Genomic DNA, 18,075 nt, shown 5'->3' on the forward strand with positions numbered 1-18,075 from the left:
GGAGAACAGTCCTTGTGTAGGACGTAGAGCTGTAGGTGTGTGACACTGGGAGAACAGTCCTTGTGTAGGACGTAGAGATGTAGATGTGTGACACTGGGAGAACAGTCCTTGTATAGGATGTAGACCTGTAGGTGTGTGACACTGGGAGAACAGTCCTTGTGTAGGACGTAGAGCTGTAGGTGTGTGACCCTGGGAGAACAGTCCTTGTGTAGGATGTAGAGATGTAGATGTGTGACACTAGGAGAACAGTCCTTGTGTAGGATGTAGACCTGTAGGTGTGTGACCCTGGGAGAACAGTCCTTGTGTAGGATGTAGACCTGTAGATGTGTGACACTGGGAGAACAGTCCTTGTGTAGGATGTAGAGATGTAGATGTGTGACACTAGGAGAACAGTCCTTGTGTAGGATGTAGAGATGTAGATGTGTGACACTAGGAGAACAGTCCTTGTGTAGGACGTAGAGCTGTAGGTGTGTGACACTAGGAGAACAGTCCTTGTGTAGGATGTAGACCTGTAGGTGTGTGACACTGGGAGAACAGTCCTTGTGTAGGACGTAGAGCTGTAGGTGTGTGACACTGGGAGAACAGTCCTTGTGTAGGACGTAGAGATGTAGATGTGTGACACTGGGAGAACAGTCCTTGTATAGGATGTAGACCTGTAGGTGTGTGACACTGGGAGAACAGTCCTTGTGTAGGACGTAGAGCTGTAGGTGTGTGACCCTGGGAGAACAGTCCTTGTGTAGGATGTAGAGATGTAGATGTGTGACACTAGGAGAACAGTCCTTGTGTAGGATGTAGACCTGTAGGTGTGTGACCCTGGGAGAACAGTCCTTGTGTAGGATGTAGACCTGTAGGTGTGTGACCCTGGGAGAACAGTCCTTGTGTAGGATGTAGAGATGTAGATGTGTGACACTGGGAGAACAGTCCTTGTGTAGGACGTAGAGCTGTAGGTGTGTGACACTGGGAGAACAGTCCTTGTGTAGGACGTAGAGCTGTAGGTGTGTGACACTAGGAGAACAGTCCTTGTGTAGGACGTAGAGCTGTAGGTGTGTGACACTAGGAGAACAGTCCTTGTGTAGGACGTAGAGCTGTATGTGGTTGACACTAGGAGAACAGTCCTTGTGTAGGACGTAGAGCTGTATGTGGTTGACACTAGGAGAACAGTCCTTGTGTAGGAAGTAGAGCTGTAGATGTGTGACACTGGGAGAACAGTCCTTGTGTAGGACGTAGAGCTGTAGGTGTGTGACACTAGGAGAACAGTCCTTGTGTAGGACGTAAAGTTGTATGTGGTTGACACTAGGAGAACAGTCCTTGTGTAGGACATAGAGCTGTAGGTGTGTGACACTGGGAGAACAGTCCTTGTGTAGGACGTAGAGCTGTAGGTGTGTGACCCTGGGAAGACAGTCCTTCTGTAGGACGTAGAGCTGTAGGTGTGTGACCCTGGGAAGACAGTCCTTCTGTAGGACGTAGTGCTGCAGGTTTGGATGACTAGGATTATAGTCAGAGTTCATGTTTGGAATCTCTTCTAGACCCAGATCGTAGTGTTTCTCCAACATCACGAACCTGAGTGATCTGAGTTTTGGGCTGTCTCTGAATCTGTAGGAACCGCTTCATGTGGACTTAGTCAGAACCTGATGATGCACATGTTTTAATTGTGCAGGATTTCTGTTGGCAGATGTTGTCTCTTTCACCTCAGGAGATCTTCTGCAGGATCTTTTTGGTGTTGGTCATAGATGTGTTGTTTTTTGCCTCCTGGATTCCAGGATTGATATTCATGTCTTGTATTTGTTCCTTGTTCTCCCCTCACAGGCAGCAGGATCTGTACCGCATCCTGAAGGCATATACCGTATACCGACCAGAGGAAGGATACTGCCAGGCTCAGGCTCCGGTGGCAGCCGTGCTGCTCATGCACATGCCGGCTGAGGTAACAGTGTTCAAGGTCATAGCACAGTGCTTTGTAGCAGTGATTGGGAAGGAGGGAAGGGAGGCAAAGGTGGTAGGAGGCCAGGGCTGAAGCTGGATGATGTCTGTGGGTGACATACAGACTGTAAGGACAGAAGTGAGCACCCCCAACTGAAGACATGCAGCCAGGATAGGGCCAAGGGAGTACAGAATAACACCGCCATCACCCAGGGAAGCCTCCTCGACATACAGTACAGGATAACACCATGGTCACCTGGAGAAGCCTCCTCCACATGGAGTACAGGATGACACCGCCGTCACCTGGAGAAGCCTCCTCCACATACAGTACAGGATAACACCTCCGTCACCCAGAGAAGCCTCCTCCACATACAGTACAGGATAATACCACGGTCACCTGGAGAAGCCTCCTCCACATGCAGTACAGGATAATACCACGGTCACCTGGAGAAGCCTCCTCCACATGCAGTACAGGATAACACTGCCATCACCTGGAGAAGCCTCCTCCACATACAGTACTGGATAACACCGCCGTCACCCAGAGAAGCCTCCTCCACATACAGTACAGGATAACACCGCCGTCACCCGGAGAAGCCTCCTCCACATACAGTACAGGATAACACCGCCATCACCTGGAGAAGCCTCCTCCACATACAGTACAGGATAACACCTCCGTCACCTGGAGAAGCCTCCTCCACATACAGTACTGGATAATACCGCCGTCACCCGGAGAAGCCTCCTCCACATACAGTACAGGATTACACCGCCATCACCCGGATAAGCCTCCTCCACATACAGTACAGGATAACACCTCCGTCACCCGGAGAAGCCTCCTCCACATACAGTACAGGATTACACCGCCGTCACCCGGAGAAGCCTCCTCCACATACAGTACAGGATTACACCGCCATCACCCGGAGAAGCCTCCTCCACATACAGTACAGGATTACACCGCCGTCACCCGGAGAAGCCTCCTCCACATACAGTACAGGATTACACCGCCGTCACCTGGAGAAGCCTCCTCCACATACAGTACAGGATTACACCGCCGTCACCCGGAGAAGCCTCCTCCACCTACAGTACAGGATTACACCGCCGTCACCCGGAGAAGCCTCCTCCACCTACAGTACTGGATAACACCACGGTCACCTGGAGAAGCCTCCTTCACATACAGTACAGGATTACACCGCCGTCACCCGGATAAGCCTCCTCCACATACAGTACAGGATAACACCTCCGTCACCCGGAGAAGCCTCCTCCACATACAGTACAGGATTACACCGCCGTCACCCGGAGAAGCCTCCTCCACATACAGTACAGGATTACACCGCCATCACCTGGAGAAGCCTCCTCCACATACAGTACTGGATAATACCGCCGTCACCCGGAGAAGCCTCCTCCACATACAGTACAGGATTACACCGCCATCACCCGGATAAGCCTCCTCCACATACAGTACAGGATAACACCTCCGTCACCCGGAGAAGCCTCCTCCACATACAGTACAGGATTACACCGCCGTCACCCGGAGAAGCCTCCTCCACATACAGTACAGGATTACACCGCCATCACCCGGAGAAGCCTCCTCCACATACAGTACAGGATTACACCGCCGTCACCCGGAGAAGCCTCCTCCACATACAGTACAGGATTACACCGCCGTCACCTGGAGAAGCCTCCTCCACATACAGTACAGGATTACACCGCCGTCACCCGGAGAAGCCTCCTCCACCTACAGTACAGGATTACACCGCCGTCACCCGGAGAAGCCTCCTCCACCTACAGTACTGGATAACACCACGGTCACCTGGAGAAGCCTCCTCCACCTACAGTACTGGATAACACCACGGTCACCTGGAGAAGCCTCCTCCACATACAGTACAGGATTACACCGCCGTCACCCGGAGAAGCCTCCTCCACATACAGTACTGGATTACACCGCCGTCACCCGGAGAAGCCTCCTCCACCTACAGTACAGGATTACACCGCCGTCACCTGGAGAAGCCTCCTCCACATACAGTACAGGATTACACCGCCGTCACCCGGAGAAGCCTCCTCCACATACAGTACAGGATTACACCGCCGTCACCCGGAGAAGCCTCCTCCACATACAGTACTGGATTACACCGCCATCACCCGGAGAAGCCTCCTCCACATACAGTACTGGATAACACCACGGTCACCTGGAGAAGCCTCCTTCACATACAGTACAGGATTACACCGCCGTCACCCGGAGAAGCCTCCTCCACATACAGTACTGGATAATACCGCCGTCACCCGGAGAAGCCTCCTCCACATACAGTACAGGATTACACCGCCGTCACCCGGAGAAGCCTCCTCCACATACAGTACAGGATTACACCGCCGTCACCCGGAGAAGCCTCCTCCACATACAGTACTGGATAATACCGCCGTCACCCGGAGAAGCCTCCTCCACATACAGTACAGGATTACACCGCCGTCACCCGGAGAAGCCTCCTCCACATACAGTACTGGATAATACCGCCGTCACCCGGAGAAGCCTCCTCCACATACAGTACAGGATAACACATGTAGATGCAGTAGGAAGAGGTTGGGTCTGCTGCTCTGGTTGGAGGGGGTAATTGAGCAGCTCTAGCAGAAGTTTGTAGTCGGATGCCCCTTATTCTGTGTCTCTAAATCTTTGTCCTTCTTCAGCAAGCGTTTTGGTGTCTGGTCCAGATCTGTGACAAGTACCTCCCGGGATATTATAGCGCTGGCCTGGTGAGCTGCCCATCCTCCACTTCATTACAATGCCTGCATCTTCCTTCTTGTCTGCCTCTCTGCTGTGCCTCCTTGTGCCGCTCCTGCATGTAGCTGTCAGCCCCTTCACCCTCCTGCTGTTCCAGCATACAGTGCCTGTGTGTCCCCACCTGTCAGGTTCAGTTCTTTGGCCCGCTGTTCCTCTTGCTTTCTTCTTTTAGGAAGCCATACAGCTGGATGGGGAGATTTTCTTTGCTCTGTTGCGCAGAGTTTGCCCCATGGCTTACAGACACCTGAAGAAGTTTAAGATTGATCCCATCTTGTATATGACGGAGTGGTTCATGTGCATATTCTCCCGCACACTACCCTGGGCGTCAGTGCTGCGTGTATGGGACATGTTCTTCTGTGAAGGTATGAAGGGTCTGATACACTGCATGAGGTTTACAGTGGATGTCCTGCAGATATTCTCCATCTTACTTATCCCTTCTTCTGTTGAAGGTGTGAAGATTGTATTCCGTGTGGGGCTGGTGTTACTGCGGCATACCCTGGGGTCGGTGGACAAGCTTCGGAGCTGTCAGGGGATGTACGAGACAATGGAGAAGCTGAGGAGTCTCCCGGTGCACTGTATGCAGGAAGATGTGCTGCTCCCTGAGGTGAGGAGCGCCACTGTGGGAATAACTTCTTGATGGGCCCTGAGTTTGGGTAGGTCCTCACTGTGATTTTTATTCCTGCAGGTGAGTTCTGTTCCTGTCACTGATGCGTTAATAGAGAGAGAGAGCAACACTCAGTTACGGAAATGGCGGGAGAATCGAGGGGAGTTACAGTACCGACCCTCGCGACGTCTACATGGAGCCAAACAGATCTATGAAGAGAAGCTGCGCCTTAATCCCACCCTGAGTGGCAGCCGGCTTAGTTTGTCCAGCATTCGACGACCTTCCCCACCACCCACGCCAGCTCTCGCTGTCCAGCCTGAATCTGTAGTGGTGTCTGAAGGACTGCACCCTGCACTGCCGTCCCCCACCTCCAACAAGACTCCCCTCGGACTACCCAAAGAGGTATCCAAGAAGGGCAAGGAGAAGCAAAAGGAGCAAGAGAAAATAAAAGAGAAAGAAGAGCGCGAGCTCGAAAAGAAGAGAGAAAAGGAGGAGCGAGAAGAGCGCCGGAGGGAGAAAGAGCGGGAAAAGCAGAAGGAGAAGGAGGAAAAGCGAGTGCAGAAAGAGAGAGAGAAAACAGATTCCAGACAGAAGAGAGAGAGGAAATTTTCCTTCAGACGCAAAGAATCTTCTCCTGCCTCAGACTCCCCGCAAAACAGTGGCCCCAGGGCCACAGACAGCAGTGCAGCTCATGACACTTACTTCTGAGGGCCACATAGTAAAGCTGCTTGTCAGTGGCCCTAGAGTCTTATGGGCTGGAGTGTCCTGCCGGATGAGACGACTTGTTACCTGTGCTCCTGGCTCTGCTATGGCCTGATATCCGCAGCTGGGGACGGTGATACCTCTCACGTTGTCATAGGAAACCTTAAAACTGGAAACCCTTTACTCCAAGGCACTTTTTTTCCCCCCGTTCTCCAGCAGCAGCAGCTTTCTCCTCTGCCCCCAGTCCTCTGTGTATAGACCTGTGGGACAGTGGCCTCTGTTCTGTTCAGGAGGAGAAACGCTCTTCTTCCACCTGTGGCCTGTTTTCCTTCTTTCATCACTGCTGCATGCCCATCATTCTCCTGGCACCTGCATCGTAGAGGTGTGAGCAGGCGTGGGTGAGGTGCCCATGGCGGTGCCTTGTAGACAAGCAGGAAGCAGCTGCCTCGTTTTGCACTCTGCATTGAAATGAATGGAATGTCCTTGTTTACAACCATGTGAGGGACTGCACTTGATTTGTGTCCCCTTCCCGATTCTCGCCTTCAGTGCATGCCCCTCCCCCACATTTCAGTTTTATTTGTATATATTTTGGTTACGTTGCTTTATGTTTTTAAGTGATTCTATAACTGTCTTCTAAGCTTACTGTATGCAGCTAATTCCACCATATGTGCTCTGCACAACATGGGGCAATATGGACCGAAGACTTGTGTACATATATGTATATTTATCTCCGTGTGGAAGGTGAGACGTGATTTGTGCTGAGACTCATCCTGCAATGCATCCAATCACTGCTTATCCTAAGCTGCCTCTGCCCTAACTATAGGTCCTCCTCCCCTCTGCTCTCAATGAGCTCCTGTCTCTGCACCATCCCTATAATGACCTCTTCTCTCTGTGCCATCCCTATAATGAGCTCCTGTCTCTGCACCATCCCTATAATGACCTCTTCTCTCTGCTCCATCCCTATAATGACCTCTTCTCTCTGCACCATCCCCTATAATGACCTCTTCTCTCTGCCCCATCCCTATAATGACCTCTTCTCTCTGCCCCATCCCTATAATGACCTCTTCTCTCTGCTCCATCCCTATAATGACCTCTTCTCTCTGCACCATCCCTATAATGACCTCTTCTCTCTGTGCCATCCCTATAATGAGCTCCTGTCTCTGCACCATCCCTATAATGACCTCTTCTCTCTGCTCCATCCCTATAATGACCTCTTCTCTCTGCTCCATTCCTATAATGACCTCTTCTCTCTGCTCCATTCCTATAATGACCTCTTCTCTCTGCTCCATCCCTATAATGAGCTCCTGTCTCTGCACCATCCCTATAATGACCTCTTCTCTCTGCTCCATTCCTATAATGACCTCTTCTCTCTGCTCCATTCCTATAATGACCTCTTCTCTCTGCTCCATCCCTATAATGACCTCTTCTCTCTGCCCCATCCCTATAATGACCTCTTCTCTCTGCTCCATCCCTATAATGACCTCTTCTCTCTGCTCCATCCCTATAATGACCTCTTCTCTCTGCTCTTAAATAATGAGCTCCTGTCTCTGCACCATCCCTATAATGACCTCTTCTCTCTGTGCCATCCCTATAATGACCTCTTCTTTCTGCTCCATTCCTATAATGACCTCTTCTCTCTGCCCCATCCCTATAATGACCACTTCTCTCTGCTCCTTCCCCTATAATGACCTCTTCTCTCTGCACCTTCCCCTATAATGACCTCTTCTCTCTGCACCTTCCCCTATAATGACCTCTTCTCTCTGCTCCATCCCCTATAATGACCATTTCTCTCTGCTCCATCCCTATAATGACCTCTTCTCTCTGCTCCATCCCTATAATGACCCCTTCTCTCTGCACCTTCCCCTATAATGACCTCTTCTCTCTGCTCCATCCCTATAATGACCTCTTCTCTCTGCTCCATCCCCTATAATGACCTCTTCTCTCTGCTCCATCCCCTATAATGACCTCTTCTCTCTGCTCCATCCCCTATAATGACCTCTTCTCTCTGCTCCATCCCTATAATGACCTCTTCACTCTGCGCCATCCCTATAATGAGCTCTTCTCTCTGCACCTTCCCCTATAATGACCTCTTCTCTCTGCTCCATCCCTATAATGACCTCTTCACTCTGCTCCATCCCTATAATGACCTCTTCTCTCTGCATCTTCCCCTATAATGACCTCTTCTCTCTGCTCCATCCCTATAATGACCTCTTCTCTCTGCACCTTCCCCTATAATGACCTCTTCTCTCTGCTCCATCCCTATAATGACCTCTTCTCTCTGCACCTTCCCCTATAATGACCTCTTCTCTCTGCCCCATCCCTATAATGACCTCTTCTCTCTGCTCCATCCCTATAATGACCTCTTCTCTCTGCCCCATCCCTATAATGACCTCTTCTCTCTGCACCTTCCCCTATAATGACCTCTTCTCTCTGCTCCATCCCTATAATGACCTCTTCTCTCTGCTCCATCCCTATAATGACCTCTTCACTCTGCACCTTCCCCTATAATGACCTCTTCTCTCTGCCCCATCCCTATAATGACCTCTTCTCTCTGCCCCATCCCTATAATGACCTCTTCTCTCTGCCCCATCCCTATAATGACCTCTTCTCTCTGCATCTTCCCCTATAATGACCTCTTCTCTCTGCCCCATCCCTATAATGACCTCTTCTCTCTGCCCCATCCCTATAATGACCTCTTCTCTCTGCTCCATCCCTATAATGACCTCTTCTCTCTGCTCCATCCCTATAATGACCTCTTCTCTCTGCCCCATCCCTATAATGACCTCTTCTCTCTGCCCCATCCCTATAATGACCTCTTCTCTCTGCTCCATCCCTATAATGACCTCTTCTCTCTGCTCCATCCCTATAATGACCTCTTCTCTCTGCTCCATCCCTATAATGACCTCTTCTCTCTGCCCCATCCCTATAATGACCTCTTCTCTCTGCACCTTCCCCTATAATGACCTCTTCTCTCTGCTCCATCCCTATAATGACCTCTTCTCTCTGCTCCATCCCTATAATGACCTCTTCACTCTGCACCTTCCCCTATAATGACCTCTTCTCTCTGCCCCATCCCTATAATGACCTCTTCTCTCTGCCCCATCCCTATAATGACCTCTTCTCTCTGCCCCATCCCTATAATGACCTCTTCTCTCTGCATCTTCCCCTATAATGACCTCTTCTCTCTGCCCCATCCCTATAATGACCTCTTCTCTCTGCCCCATCCCTATAATGACCTCTTCTCTCTGCTCCATCCCTATAATGACCTCTTCTCTCTGCTCCATCCCTATAATGACCTCTTCTCTCTGCTCCATCCCTATAATGACCTCTTCTCTCTGCCCCATCCCTATAATGACCTCTTCTCTCTGCTCCACTCCTTATCTCCAATGCAAGTACTTAACATATTATCCACAGAGTTTAATGACTCCGTACATAATCCAGCTGTTATGGCCACCTACCTGTATGTTCTGCATGATACATTTCATTAAGACTCCACATCTGGCGTCCTCTCCTGCACTGAAGATTGGAACTGGATTTTATTTAATATTCCGAGTCTGTGGCGGAACAGTTTTAGTTACGCCTCTATTACATCATTACATCGATTTAACCCTGAGCCGCGTCATCTGTGCTGTGTGCAGGGTGAACCGCAGTGGCCCCTTACTGCTGTAATATGAGCATGGGCTCCTTCTTTATGTAAATAAAGTGCAGTAAATCCGCACAGCTGTCGGGCCGGGGTCGGCTGTGGTACCTCACCCACTTTGCATTCGTGTACCTTATGGTGGAAGATAGGTCAAGTATGTGAAGGATCCTTTCTTTCCGGGAGTGTTGTAATACACAATGTATTCACAGGGTCAGTTCATCGCATCGGAGACAATGCTCTGCCTTAAGGGACCTGCAGGCCTACAACCATTTTGGTTATAAAACAAAAAATGGAGTTGCTGTGCAAGCTTCTCCCAGGAGGAACCAGTTAGGTTGTGTGTACATCCCTCCCTGCAGCTGCTGTTGGGCAGGTAAAATGCCTGGGGCAGATTTGGTGTACCCATCCCAGCACTCCCTGGTCTTCTGGTCACTCTCCACAGCGGCAGTAGGCTCCTGCAGGAGTTTTGAAGGCCCCTAAGGGTAGACCCCTGTAAGCTGACCAACCCGTGAGTCTTGCAACATGGAGGGATATGAGCCAAACAAAAGCTGTAGACGGCTGTTGTGCAGGAGAATGTTCTGCCCAGCCTTGGTCACCGTATCGTAGGGAGGTAGGTCCAGCATCTGTGACCAGTGTGAGGCTACTTTCACACTAGTGTGACGCTCCGTCATAGGATCTCAATAGCGGGGGGAAATGCTTCAGTTTTGTCCCCATTCATTGTCAATGAAACAGAATGCATTCCGTTCGGCTGCGTCCCCATCGCGGACAGAATAACACTGCAAGCAGTGGTGCGGAGCAATGGGAGACGGATCCGTTTTCTATTATGTCAGAGAAAATCCGGATCCGTTTTCTCTGACACAATAGAAAACTGATCTGTCTCCCATTTACTTTCAATGGTGTTCATGATGGATCCGTACAACCGGATCCGTTCATGACTGATACATGCGGTTGTATTATTGTAATGGAAGCGTTTTATAGATCCATGACGGATCCGCAAAAAACGCTAGTGTGAAAGTAGCCTAATAAAGACTCGGTCACATTTATCAAGTCTGCTACGTCAGTTTTGTGGTATAAAAATGTGGCATGTGAGGCCTGCACTTGACATTTGGTGGATATTTTGGTGATATTTGGTGATCCTCACCAATTTTAGAAGTGGAGTAAAAGGGGTTGTCTGGGTTCAGAGCTGAACCCGGACATCCCTCCATTTTCACCCCGGCAGCCCCCCTGACTTGAACATCGAGCAGTTCATGACGTACCAGGGCTCTCCATGGGGCTGCCAGGAAGCTCGGTGATGTCACCGGCCCTAATGGGCGGGCTTTAACACTGCCCTAGCAAGTAAAACGGCTAGGGCAGCGCTAAAGCCCGCCCATCCGAGCCGGTGACGTCACCGAACACACTGCCAGTTTCCGCTCAGCAGTGTGTCATGACAAACAAAAGAGCTAGCGCAGGGCAAGGGAGTGCATCGGAGCATAGCCTCAGGGGGGCTGCCGGGGTGAAAATAAGGGTAGGTCCGGTTCAGCTCTGAACCCGGACAACCCCTTTAACAGTAGGTCAGGATTTCAGATGATAACACCTTGAAGTCTCGTTTATGATGTGCCTTGACTTGATGGTGACTTGAGTTGCATCTTCACACAACCCCCCGCCATACTTTTACAGACATAGACATGCACCACATTGGTTTTGGGCCATTTCATAAACTTGGCGCAACCTCAAACAGCAAAGAAAGACTTAAACCGACACTGTGGTGCTGATGTGATGTGCCAGAGATACAGGTGATGGTCTTCAGGCTTGAGGAGGACAACACCGTCATTGATTGCTGACCAGAGATCTCTGTACAGTAACGGAAGTCTTCACGCTGGAGAGCAGCATTGCCTATGGTCGTAGACCTCACCAACAGAAGATGTGGCTGTATTAGCCATTTGGTCTTCTCTACGTCCATCATTGGTAAACCCTGTAGCAGGGATCAGCGATTGCTGGCACTCCAGCTCTTTTGAAACGACAACTCCCAGAATCCTCCATTCACTTCTATAGGAGTTACAAGAACAGCCAAGTAAGTGGCCATGCTGGGAGTTGTAGTTTCACAGCAGCTGGAGTGCCAGCAATCGCTGATCCCTGCCCTATAGGGATCCAAGTTCAGGGAAATCATGGGCGGTTTATTACATCCATTTAATCCTGGCCTTAGGCATTATTCGGATAGTTCTGTGGGGTCAAAGTTGGGTTTTAACCGTCGGGATTGGGTATGTAAATTCAGCCTTTGGCAGAGAGGTGATTGCTATGAGGATAGGCTTCGCTTTTCACCAGTTTACCCCCCACGCCTCGTGTGGGTCACTTTTATTAAGATGCAGACCTCCACATGATTGTAGCATCTACACCACCACGCTTTGTCATTTTGTAGACACAGGCTGAGGGAAAATCCGGGTACTGTGAATACCTGCTGTTGTCGGATCCTGTACGAGCATCTTCTATATGTACTCTGCTCAAAAAAGGGAACACTAAAATCCCACATCCTAGAGCTCAATGAATGAAATATTCCAGTTGCAAATCTTTATTCATTACATAGTGGAATATGTTGAGAACAAAAAAAAATTATCAATGCAAATCAAAATTACTATCCCATGAAGGTCTGGATTCGGAATGTTACTCAAAATCAAAGTGAAAAATAAAATTTCAGGCTGATCCAACTTCAGTGGAAATTCCTGAAGACAAGGAAATGAGGCTCAGTAGTGTGTGTGGCCTCCATGTGTCTGTATGACCTCCCTACAATGCCTGTGCATGCTCCTGATGAGGTGGCGGACGGTCTCCTGAGGGATCTCCTCCCAGACCTGGACTAAAGCATCTGCCAACTCCTGGACAGTCTGGTGCAACATGGCGTTGGTGGATGGAACGAGACATGATGTCCCAGATGTGCTCAATTGGATTCAGGTCTGGGGAACGGGCGGGCCAGTCCATAGCATCAATGCCTTCGTCTTGCAGGAACTGCTGACACACTCCAGCCACATGAGGTCTAGCATTGTCTTGTATCGGAAGGAACCCAGGGCCAACCGCACCAGCATATGGTCTCACAAGGGGTCTGAGGATCTCATCTCGGTACCTAATGGCAGTCAGGCTACCTCTGGCGAGCACATGGAGGGCTGTGCGGCCCTCCAAAGAAATGCCACCCCACACCATTACTGACCCAATGCCAAACCGGTCATGCTGGAGGATGTTGCAGGCAGCAGAACGTTCTCCGCGGTGTCACATGTGCTCAGTGCAAACCTGCTCTCATCGGTGAAGAGCACAGGGCGCCAATTTCAAATCTGCCAATCTAGGTGTTCTCTGGCAAATGCCAATCACCCTGCACAGTCTTGGGCTGTAAGCACAACACCGACTTGTGGACGTCGGGCCTCATTCCACCCTCATGGAGTCTGTTTCTGACAGTTTGAGCAGACACATGCACATTTGTGGCCTGCTGGAGGTCATTTTGTAGGGCTCTGGCACTGCTCCTCCTTGCACAAAGAAGGAGGTAGCGGTCCTGCTGCTGGGTTGTTGCCCTCCTGCAGCCCCCTCCACGTCTCCTGGTACCTGCTCCATGCTCTGTACACTATGCTGACAGACACGGCAAACCTTGCCACAGCTCGCATCGATGTGCCATCCTGGATGAGCTGCACTTCCTGAGCAACGTCTGGTTGTAGACAACGCTTCAAGTAATGGCCGGACTGGGGGGGCAGAGCCCTTAGGGGAGGCCACATGACAGGGGGGTTGGTTTAGTGAGACCCCAGGGGGTAGGGATAGGTCAGTGGGGTTGGAAGGGATGTGATAGGTAATTCATGGGGGGGGAGGGATTGGCCAGTTTAAGCGTAGGGGTGGAGATTTAGGGGTAAAAAGGGGGAAAGTGTGGAAGAAGGTAGCCATTTTAGGAAAAGTTAGAGAGCTCACCTTAGTCATGGAGCAGCTGGAAGTGGCTATCAGGGAGTTGAGAGTGGCAGTGGCGGTCCGCGGCACCAACTGGATCCAGGACCAGGTGCAGCTGCTGTTGCGGGGGGTGGCTGGGGCTCCTGTCCCGCCCCAGCAAGGCCGCTGGCACACTTTACTCCACCTTCATTTCCCCCCGGGCTCAGCACCCTGGTGAAGAAGGTGCCCCCCAACATGAGCAAGATATCCTGAGGCACGGGGCTGCTGCAAGTCCGGAGGCAGTGTGCAGCAGGCCGCCTTCACTGAGGCAGCAGCAAAGAAGAGGCTCCGCCGCCCGTGAGCGAACCATGGAAGAAACCTGTTCCATTGTCCATGGCCTGGACCGTGTGAAGACGTACCTGCTTCAGGATCCGGATGGTCGTCGCGGAGAAGCAGTCATCTGGAGTCAGGATCTGCGGCTGATGGGGACACCCAGGCAGCCAGGTGAGATTGCGTGGGGACCTTTGCGGATGGGTAATGGCGGGGGTGGGGGGCCCCAGATTGATTTAGGTAGGGGTTTGGGTCAGCTTCTGGGGGGGACTGGCGAGCTTATTGGCAGGATGGGGTATGGGTATCCCCGTTGCCAGCGTGGGGTGTGGCAGGGGTTCCTGGAGGCTCTGGGTCTGAGGGGGGTGATAGGCTGGGGGTGACCAGTAACGTGGCGTCGGTGCAAACGCAGGCGGGCAGTGAGGCAGAGGAAGAAACAGTGAGGTCGGATAATAAGGTTAAGGGTGAGGTATATGTCTGTTTTGAGGGTCCGTTGGGGGCTCATTTGAAGCAAGAGGTGAAGGAGCGAATATGGAAAGGGGAGTATGTAAAGATTTTTTCGCTGGAGAGATTTAACCTAGAAAGGGCACGGAGGGAAGAGGGCAAAAAAGAGGAGAAAGAAGATCGGAGATTTCAGTTAATACCGCGAGCATTTGCTAATTGGTTGCAGGCGTTTGCAATATTGGCCGGAGTGATTGGGGAGAAGGCCCCGGAGTGGTGTTCAGCGCTGTTTTGCTATTTGGATGCGATTGGCGAGGCGTAGCGGGTGTATGGGGGGATAGCTTGGCTGCGCTATCATGAACAGTTCTGGCAGCGGAAAGCGGTACGCCCGGAGATGAGATGGGACCACAAGGATATAGCTTTGTGGTTGAAGGTGACTGCGCCGGTTAGATCGGGTCAGTCCTTTTGAGGGGAGTCTGGAGGTGGGAGTTCATCCCATCTCGCAACAGCATCCGCGAAGGGACTGTGTTTCTCGTTTAACGAGGTTGGCTGTAAATTCGGGGCAAAATGTAAGTTCAAGCATGAGTGCTCAGTATGTGGGGGTCACATGGAGTGGCACGATGCTTTAAGGGCGGTAGACAGAGGGGGGGGGGGGTATCAATAGTAAAGGGGGAGTCGCCGGTACGTCTGGAAAAGATGGAGCCATACCTCGGTAGATATCTGGATAAAGGGGCTGCGGGGGTAATTAGGGAGGTTTTTTGTGGGGGTTTAAAAGTTCCGTTCGTTCCAGGGGATGGGGTGCTGTTAAAACGAAACTTGCGATCGGCTAGGGAGCATCCGGAGGTAGTGGCGGAAAAACTTTACAAAGAGGTAATGTTGGGGCGGGTGGCTGGCCCGTTCGTGGAGCCACCATTCAGGAATTTGCAAGTGTCGCCGCTGGGGAAAGTCCCAAAGAAGGAGGTGAATAAGTTTTGACTGATTCATCACCTGTCTTTTCCAAAAGGATTATCGGTCAATGATGGTATTGACCCTGCCTTGTGTTCGGTGGTCTATACCTCATTTGACGCAGCAGTGATGTGGGTTAAAAAGTTGGGACGCGGATTGTTACTAGCAAAGAGGGATATTGAGGCGGCGTTTCGGTTATTGCCAGTGCACCCGGATTGTCTGCACTTGTTGGGGTGTTTTGGGGATGGGGGGGTTTTCGTGGATCGTTGCCTGCCGATTGGTTGTTCCCTGTCGTGCGCATATTTCAAGATGTTTAGCTCGTTTTTGGAATGGGCGGTGGTAGGCGCATCCGGTTGTGAATCTATTATTCACTACTTGGACGATTTTCTGTGTATTGGCCCTCCGGAGTCGCAGGTTTGCGCATTGTTGTTGCATACCTTGGGTACGTTGTTTGAGGCTTTTGGGGTTCCTTTGGCGACGAAGAAGACAATGGCGCCGGCCACGAAATTGAGTTTCTTGGGGATAGTGATTGATACGATCAGGATGGAATGTAGATTGCCTAGCGACAAGTTGGAGGACTTGAAGAGGGAAGAAGCACAGAGATACAATTGCGTGAACTTCAATCACTGTTAGGTAAACTTAATTTAGCGGATTATGCCCATGGGGAGGGTTTTTAGCAGGAGATTGGCAGGAGCGACGGCGGGCGTAGTTGCACCACACCACTACATTCGTTTGGGTAAAGAACTGCCAGTGGACCTACAAGTTTGGAGCTCCTTTTTGGGGAAGTATAACGGTCGCTCATTATTCATGGGCGAGGTGGTGGACTTCAAGCTGTTTACTGACGTGGCGGGAAGTTGCGGTTTTGGCTTTTTTTGCGAGGGCTAATGGTGTTCTGGCAGTTGGCCTGAAAAGGGCTGGGTGAAGAATTTGGCATTGCTGGAGCTCTTTCCTATAGTAGTGGTGGTTATGTTGTGGGGGGAGGTTTTTCCGGATAGGAAGGTTCGCTTCCAGTGTGATAATTGAGGGGTGGTTCAGGCAATAAACAGATTGTCGGCCTCATCGCCATTAGTCTACAGCGGCTGGTTTTGGAGTGCTTGTCGCTCAATACCTGGGTGGTGGTGGCGGTGCACGTGCCGGGGGTAATTGTGTTGCTGATGCTCTCTCTCGTTCACAGTGGGAGCGTTTTCGGCAGCTTGCTCCGAAGGCGGAGGAATTCGGGCTGCCTTGCCCAACTTGTCTGTGGGATCTCCTGGAGGGACCATAGCAGGGCTTATTCAGGCTTCATTGGCGCCTGGTACGTGGGCTACTTATTTGACAGCATGGCAGTGTTGGGAGGATTGGTGTAGTAGGCTGGAGGTGGGGAATGATGGTTTAGACTTTTCTTTGTTGATGTTTATAGGTCATTGTAGGGATGAGGGTTGGTCGGTAAGCAAAATAAATAGATGTATAGCCGAGCTGGCGTTTGGGTTTAGGAACATGATGGACTTTACTAAGTAGTTTCTGGTCATTCGGGCATTGAAAGGTTGGCGTAGGTTATGGGCGGGGAGGACAGTAGGAGACCAGTAGGAGAGCAGTTAATGGGTGTATGCAGTTCGCTGTGGGAGGTGCGTCTCTTTAGATTAGCTTTTCGCTTGGCGTTCTTTGGAGCGTTACGTTTAGGGGAGCTGGTTTGTCCGACAGTGAGACGGCAGGGAGGGTTGTTGAGGGATGACATAGATTTATTCCATGGTAGGGTAGAATTCGTTATACGCCATTCAAAGATGGATGTGGAGGGGAAGGGACGGAGAATGGTTTTGTTTGCTATTCCGGATTGTGTAATGTGTCCAGTCCGTTGTATGCTGGAGTATGGGGCGGAATTGAAAGTTGGGGTGCGGCCGTTGTTGGTGCACGCCGATGGATCCTTTTTATCCCATTTTCAGCAGTTTTTGCACAGTGTTTAGATAGGTTGGGGTTGGGTCAGGCAGGGTATTCGAGCCATTCGTTCAGGATTGGCGCAGCGACAGAGGCGGCTAAGTGGGGTTTGGGGGATAAGGGTTATAAAGCGCGTTGGGAATCGGCTCGTTGTTGGTCCTATATTCGGTTGAATCGCTTGTCGTTAGGGACGATGGGGGAAGGTGGGGTTTTTTGCAGATGTTGTTAGCAGTATTGTTCTTTGCTTCAATCTCTCGTTACAGGCGCAGTACCCGCTCTGGTGTGGATATTGGGACATTCTTACGTCTCTTGGGGGGCCGTCCGGGCAGCGGGGTTTCGATCGGTCAGCGGCTTGGGTAAGGTGGCTGGGTCGCAGGGGTATGGTGTGGAGTGGGGTGCTGCCGGAGGTGCACCGTTTTGTTAAGGAGGATAGGGCATCAGATGTGTTAGTGGCGCACGCGGGTGGCAATGATTTGGCGGCGCGGTCATTTCGAGAGCTGGTGAGGGACAAAAAAATTTGACATGTTGAGGTTGTGGGCGTTGTTCCCAAAGTTAGTAACGGTTTGGTCGGACATAGTCCCGAGGATGGGTTGGAGGGGTGCTAGGTCGGTGGATGCTGTCAATAGGGCCAGAGTTAAAGTTAATAGGGCAATAGGTCGTTTTATGGCCAGGAATGGGGCGGTGGCAGTTAGACACCTGGAGCTGGAGAAGGTGTTGGGGGGTTTCTGTGGTCCGATGGAGTGCATCTCAATGCAGTCGGGCTGGATATGTGGAATTTGGCGTTGCAGGAGAAGACTGCCTTGAGAATGTGGAGGGACGCACAGAATTAAGGGGTCAAATCTGTGCGTTAGTGGCGTTGGGGGGTCCTTGAAGTTGGTGATATTCGCAGGTGAGGATATTGGGAGGGCTCCAGGGTTGGGGCTGGACTCCCATGGTGGGCGAGCAGTTGTG

General features: G+C 51.1%; 2 protein-coding genes across 2 annotated transcripts in view; one reads left to right on the plus strand and one right to left on the minus strand.

Moving 5' to 3' along the window:
• LOC121008516 (TBC1 domain family member 10B-like) overlaps positions 1–6,931 on the plus strand; it is a 959,042-nt gene extending 952,111 nt beyond the window's left edge. The window contains exons 7-11 of the mRNA XM_040441122.1: positions 1,807–1,921; positions 4,594–4,659; positions 4,860–5,049; positions 5,137–5,291; positions 5,373–6,931. Coding sequence (XP_040297056.1) covers positions 1,807–1,921; positions 4,594–4,659; positions 4,860–5,049; positions 5,137–5,291; positions 5,373–5,999 — 1,153 coding nt within the window. The 3' untranslated portion in view covers positions 6,000–6,931. The remainder of the gene's footprint in view (positions 1–1,806; positions 1,922–4,593; positions 4,660–4,859; positions 5,050–5,136; positions 5,292–5,372) is intronic.
• A 1,216-nt stretch (positions 6,932–8,147) lies between these two features.
• Positions 8,148–9,837, minus strand: LOC121008520 (glutamine-rich protein 2-like). The gene is made up of 7 exons (XM_040441129.1): positions 9,170–9,837; positions 9,049–9,138; positions 8,958–9,017; positions 8,627–8,926; positions 8,506–8,595; positions 8,415–8,474; positions 8,148–8,383 (listed from the first exon to the last, which is right to left on the minus strand). Exons 1-7 carry the CDS (start codon positions 9,335–9,337, stop codon positions 8,192–8,194), a joined length of 960 nt encoding a protein of 319 aa, XP_040297063.1. The 5' UTR covers positions 9,338–9,837; the 3' UTR covers positions 8,148–8,191.
• Positions 9,838–18,075: the final 8,238 nt, after the last annotated feature.

This window comes from Bufo bufo, chromosome 7, assembly GCF_905171765.1.
Source record: "Bufo bufo chromosome 7, aBufBuf1.1, whole genome shotgun sequence".
Taxonomy (NCBI): domain Eukaryota; kingdom Metazoa; phylum Chordata; class Amphibia; order Anura; family Bufonidae; genus Bufo; species Bufo bufo.

Bases quoted from the DNA above. Each gene is read 5' to 3' on its own strand.
- LOC121008520 (XM_040441129.1), bottom strand. From the start codon at position 9,337: ATGGGGCAGAGAGAAGAGGTCATTATAGGGATGGAGCAGAGAGAAGAG. The intron at 9,139-9,169 runs GTCATTATAGGG...CAGAGAGAAGAG, and splicing joins GGATGGGGCAGAGAGAAGAG to GTCATTATAGGGATGGGGCA. The intron at 8,927-8,957 runs GTCATTATAGGG...CAGAGAGAAGAG, and splicing joins GGATGGAGCAGAGAGAAGAG to GTCATTATAGGGATGGGGCA.